This window comes from Perna viridis, chromosome 4 (genome assembly GCF_037379345.1).
Source record: "Perna viridis isolate PV_CMFRI_1.1 ecotype Kerala chromosome 4, ASM3737934v1, whole genome shotgun sequence".
NCBI lineage: Eukaryota > Metazoa > Mollusca > Bivalvia > Mytilida > Mytilidae > Perna > Perna viridis.
The window spans coordinates 42685110-42691256 of record NC_142448.1 but is presented as its reverse complement, the minus strand read 5'-3'; the positions used below and the strand labels follow the sequence as shown (position 1 = coordinate 42691256).

Genomic DNA, 6147 nt, shown 5'->3' with positions numbered 1-6147 from the left:
TTAAATTTTGTTATTTTTTGTTCAGTTAGTATAGTCAAACAAGCAAATAGCGATTGAAACAGGATATCAAGCAAGCCTATACTACAGTGAAATTTGCCTATACCAAACTTTGAATAATCCGGAAACCTGTGTAAAAAACACGTTTTAAAGACCTATATATCAATATAAACGTATTTTCCACCTTGGTAAATCTTGGTAAAAAAACTGTCTTAACCGTACAAAATGAATTAGGTCTCATCGTGACTAAAAACCTCAACCCCATCCCGCTAAAAACCAAACTAAAAGTTCTTATCTACCACTTGGCGAAAATATACAATTTAACTTTTTTTACTATTATTTGTTTAAATTGTACTGAAACATTTTGTAAATAAAGATGGTCATCCGTTTTAAGTACAGATCTGCCTTTTTACCAAACAGAAGCTTGTGATTAGTGATTCATGCATTTTGTAATCTCTGATTAATTTTAATTGGAAATCCTTGTCAAGGAAATGAACATAGAAAGAGTTATTTTTAGGAGCTAACAAATGTATTCAAACAGTTTCATTGATTATCTTGAGATATAACGAATCACCCCCTGCCTGGTTTTTAGGCAGAACCATACTTTAAATATACTGAATTTATTGAATACGGAACTTTTTTATACTGCTTAAGTTGATATGTTCAATGTTAAAATATCCTATCTGTTAATGGTTGATTATCAAAAGGTTGTGATTTGATGTGATATAGATATGAAGATGTTTGCTATATGGTGTAATCTCTGTTGAATATTTCAACGTCTATAGCAAGTTGAGTTGGAGTAAATTTTGCCTCAAGAACATGCCCTTACTGAGTAAATTAAAATGTTATATCTCTAGTGACAAAAATGCAGTGTGTTTACTTTTCCATACCAAACCTTACGGGCACCTATCAAATGGAAATCAAGGGACCCAGATTTCGAACGGTTATCAGAAAGAACATAATTCAAGGATAACGACTGGACAAAGGAAATAGAAACATACAACAAAGGACGTTTTATAACAAAAAAAATTGCTGCATGGACCAGGTGGGGTGGGTGTTCTCTGATTTTCTACAATCATCCAATGATATGCTAATTAAATGCCCTGTCTGGAATAAACAGTAGAGAAAAAAGGAACAAACCAGATCTCATAAAAATGCATAACCAATTATTCCTGTTATAATAAGTAACAATCATTTCGTTATCTAAACTTATCAATCAATCAAAGAAATATAAGTATTATTAAACAAGAGGCTCCCAAGAGCCTGAATCGCTCACCTTGTTATTGTTTTGCCTATTAAGGGCAATAATTCTAACAAGGAGTTAACAATTTTAACTCCATTTGATTCATTGGACATATTTGTAAGCCTTATAATAAGGATCATTTCAGCAATTGAAAGCTTTTGGTTGAACCTAACAGATTTGGAGATGTATGCAAAAATCTGTTGTCTAACCCCATTGTTCTATTTCAATAAACAGCAACCATGTTTTTAAGCGATCAAAAATCTGTCATTTTGTTAAGGATACCCTATAAAACAAAAATGTCAACTTTCATTGAATTCTGTAGAGCAGTTTCTGAGGAGAAGATTTTTAATAAAATCATAAACAGAAAAGAAACGTCCAAAAAGGGCAATAACTCCAACATGGCTCAACAAATTTTCACCACAATTTGACCATAGATAGGTCTCGTCATGCTGAACACTTTTACCCTGTCAGAATCTGGCTAAACCTAACGCTTTTGGAGATAAATGTGAAAAACTACTGCCTGACCCCCATGTTCTATTTTTAGTAACGGTGGCCATGTTTTTCAATCGATCAAAAATCCTCACATCAGTTCAATGCAAGATACCCCAAGAAACATTCAAACCAAGTTTTGTTCCAATTGGTCAAGTAGTGTCAGAGGAGAAGATTTTTGAAAGAAATAACATTGAAAATAGCAAAAAACGTCGAAAAAGGGCAATTATTCTAACATGGCTTAACATATCAAAATGAAAATTGGACCACAGATAGATCTCATCATGTTGAATACTTTTATCTGCGTCAGAATTCGACTAAACCTAACGGTTTTGGAGATATATGCGAAAAACTACTGTCGGATCCCTACGTTCTATTTTTAGTAACGGCAGCCATGTTTTTCGAGGGATCAAAAATATCCCAAGAAATATTCATACCAAGTTTGGTTCAAGTAGTTTCAGAGGAGAACAGATTTGAAAAATTGTTAACGACAGCGACGGACGATAAGTGACGGCAATAGCTCACATGGCCTTCGGTCGGGTGAAGATAAAATATCGCTTTGAGCAGATTAACAAAAATGAAATATAATTGTTCATATTTTAAATATTTCGTATGCCACCCATGCTTATCGTTAGTTGATAAAAGCTCAATAGCATCATTTTACTAGTGATTTACATTACAACCTTTAATTCATTTATTTGTATACATACTTTTTGATCGAGGACCGAAAAAGGGGAGGGAAATGAACTTAACGGAATTACATTTTAATTAGCACTCATGCAAAATGTGATTCATGGTTGGAAAGCATACATATTATATTCTTTGTTATTTTGTAAATAGTAAACAGAAGGTAACATATGGCTTCTCATGTAACCTTTGTTCATATGAGATAAAAAATTATATAAAATGTACTGTAGATTTAAAATTAATGGAGATAACTATGTAAATGACACATAAATACAATAGAAACATTGGATTGTAAACGTGGATATCTCCTAAGAGCAGACAGATTGGAATGAATAATTATACATTTCATCATATAGACCTGTAAAGAAACTAAATAACAAAAATAAAATTTGTGTAGCTTTTTTGTGGTTTATCACATTTTACAGAACTTGCGTGATTCTTACAAAGCCTACTACTTAAAATACAGGTGAACCAGTCTTAACCGAACCCCATTTTGACTCTAAGATAGATTTGATGTAGAGAGCAGGTCCGTTTACCCAGGTTTAAAAAGTTGTATTGTGTAAACAGGTTTTCGATTTTTTTTTTCAGAATTCGGTTCAGAAAGGTTTCACTGTACATTTTATAATTTAAACTCTTACTCAAGATTATCGCCATTTTGTTTAAAATCCATTTGATATTGCTATACGATAATTTTCAAGCTCACATCAGTCGAGTGAGAATGGAAATTAGCGTATAGCTGCAGAACATATGTAACGTCACGCACCACTCCGCATAAAAAATAGTCCCGAAAGGAAACTTTGGAGCGCTTCTAAAACTCACATAATTAGATTAGGAAAACTGATACCTTACACTTCAGCAAAACAGTGATAAACAGATCATTCAAAAATAACATCTTTGAAAGTTTTGCTTCGCTAACTAAGTTGAGATTTGAATGTTAATGATCCGTGTCTACATGAAGTAAATTTTTATCCAATAGCTCCTCTTCATCTGAATGTTCATTACAACTATTTCCCATGTCAGTTTCTTCACTGATATCGATAGAATTGTCACCTTGTATATTACCATGACATCGATGTCGTAATAATCTTGACTGACAGTAGCTATTGACTACATATTTCAACTCCTGCAATTCATTTCTTCTCACATGTAATTGTTCATTTTTGTGTGTAAGTATATGCCATAGTTTTGGGACAAGGCAAATGAAAAGAGAGGTAACTGCTTGTGTTAAGACTGACATATTGTTAATTTCATCAAATTCGATTAGATTTGAAATGCACATGTACATGACAAGAACTATCAAACCAATTCTAAAAAACGAAAATAGAACTTCTATTCGCAATGGCCTGTAATATCTCACTGTGTACCGGAATAGGTGCTTTGAAATATACACGAAGTCTCCATCCTTCTTTAATAAATCTGTAGCTGAACAGTTCGTACTTTTCGTCCGGGCTAAACATGTACTTTTAAGGTTGTTAAACAATGTTGAATATACGAACCCAATGTTTTGTATGCTTTCAGTTATATAAATGATCACAGTTATTGCAAATACAGCATAACCGTACGTAATTTTCGGATATGCAATAAATCCCGTGAAAGTATATGTACATATTAGACAAATGAATACACAGCTCCTAATTGTAATCAATGACAAAATATATAAGTCAAATAAAAGACAAATCGTTACGAGAAGTAACGGTGTATAGCGAATAATACGTTGAACAATCCCTGCAGATGGAAAGGTTAGCTGAAGTGTCTGGAGAAATGCTCGTAAAAGAATGGAAAATAATCCAAATATCGGTAACCCATACAAAATAATGGCTAAGAGCCATTCGATAATGCAAATGATTAGATATATGGCAGTAAATACAATATGGTAACACATTTTCAAGTATTTCTTACTACCAGAAAAACTCAATGTATGGCTCCTAAATCGTCGTATCTGTATATTTAATGCAATTTTCCAAAATGCAGGATTTATCAACATATACGTGTTGGCTTTTAAAATTGCATAAAGTTTAGAGTAACCAAATTTACGATGAATGTTCAAAACTGAACCAAACCTACCACGTGTTGATATATCAATTGTTAGTAGTGTTGTAGATAAACCATCATCGTCATCTAGTCCTCTGTTTATAAATAAACCCAAATCTTTCGGTAAACATAAAATTATTGAGAATGTTGTTAAACAAATCACAAGGGCAATATACGGTCCCCCGAAACATTGGAGAAAGTTTTGTTTGCTGAGATTATAACCGGCGGCCATACCGGCCCAGTCTAGTAAAACGTACGCTTTTACACTGCTGACAATAAAGTTGTTTAATAAACAATTATACAGAGCTATTTCAATTGCCACGAAAGTAAAAGTTATGATAACGCTTAGAACCTTCAAGATGTATAACGTCGGCGTTTTCGTTTTAAAAACTCTGGTAAAAATATTTTTCAGCATGTTACTAAATGATATCGGATTTGAAGCAATCCATATTTCAGAATCAACCGTCTTATCATAATTTTCAGCATCAGTCGTAAACGTAAACAGTTTCAGAATTACAATCGGAAGAAATGCAAAAAACAAACATCCAATGTAGAAAGGAAAGTTCCACCAAAGTTCATTGTCAATTAGTAATACTTCACTACTGCATTGAATTACTTCCCTTTTCAATGTCACATCAAAGGTTGTGTTACAGCATCTGTAACCAAAAGTTTGTTTGTTGGCAATATAATATGTGTCCAATTCATTTAAGTTAATTTTGAAACGACTGAGATAACACAAAAATCCTTGTCGTACGTTTGAATCCGGATCCGTACTCAGCTCCCTATTCAATGCTTCAAAAAAACAATAGCTATACGACCTATTGTGTTTCTTTCCCCTACAGTTATTTGACAGTTATCAGGAGTATCTATTCTAAATGGCATTGCAATAGCGTAGGTATTTAATAACCCAAGAGAATATACCTCATAACCCTTTATCATATGTAGGTATGATTGTCCTCCGTTCTTCCCATTAAATGTCCATACCCAATCCAGGTACGAAATTGTACATTCGGTATGGTAAACTGCTCTTCGAAATTCAAGCCTAAGTTTGAGAAGACTTATTCGTAAATCCTGTAAACGAAGGCGCTTAACAAACCTTTTTATATCCTTTTTATCAAATTCAAATTTGCAAGTTTCAGTAAAATTACTTTCCAATGGTTGGAATTGATCGTATTGGTCACATTTTGGGTAATCACTTTGATGATTTCTCATCACGCGTGGAACGGTTTCACTTATCGGATAGCAGTAAAAAGGGGTAAACCGACAAATTTGAAGAATACAAAACATCAGCCATCTTAGAGAAAGTACTTTCATCCTGTTTATGTTTTGTTCACGCACTGATAACCTGTAGGAATGTTCAAATACCTTTTATTTGTTGTGTTTTAACAAGGAAGTAAATCAGGGGTTTTGTAAATATATATAATCCTAGGTTGAACAGTACTCTAATTTATTTGGCCCGAACTTAACTTATTTTTAAAGGAACGGAAATTGTCAGTTTCCTAGATGATTAATTGACATAATTAGGCCTCCATAATTGTTTGGACACTATACAAATAAAGTAGTTTATTTCATTCTGACAACGTCGTATCAAATTTTCACATTTTCAGATCATGTCTTTTTAGGAGGCTGTTTGTAATAGTGTTACAAAGGAAACTGCTCGTAGTCATTCGTGTACGGTTTATTAAATGAGATATAATGCG

General features: G+C 33.1%; 1 protein-coding gene across 1 annotated transcript; it reads right to left on the bottom strand.

The window, feature by feature from the left end:
- On the bottom strand, window positions 1-5828 carry LOC148620160 (uncharacterized). The gene has a single exon (XM_088580789.1). The coding sequence runs from the start codon at window positions 4860-4862 to the stop codon at window positions 3351-3353; it is 1512 nt and encodes a 503-aa protein (XP_088436915.1). The 5' UTR covers window positions 4863-5828; the 3' UTR covers window positions 1-3350.
- Window positions 5829-6147: the final 319 nt, after the last annotated feature.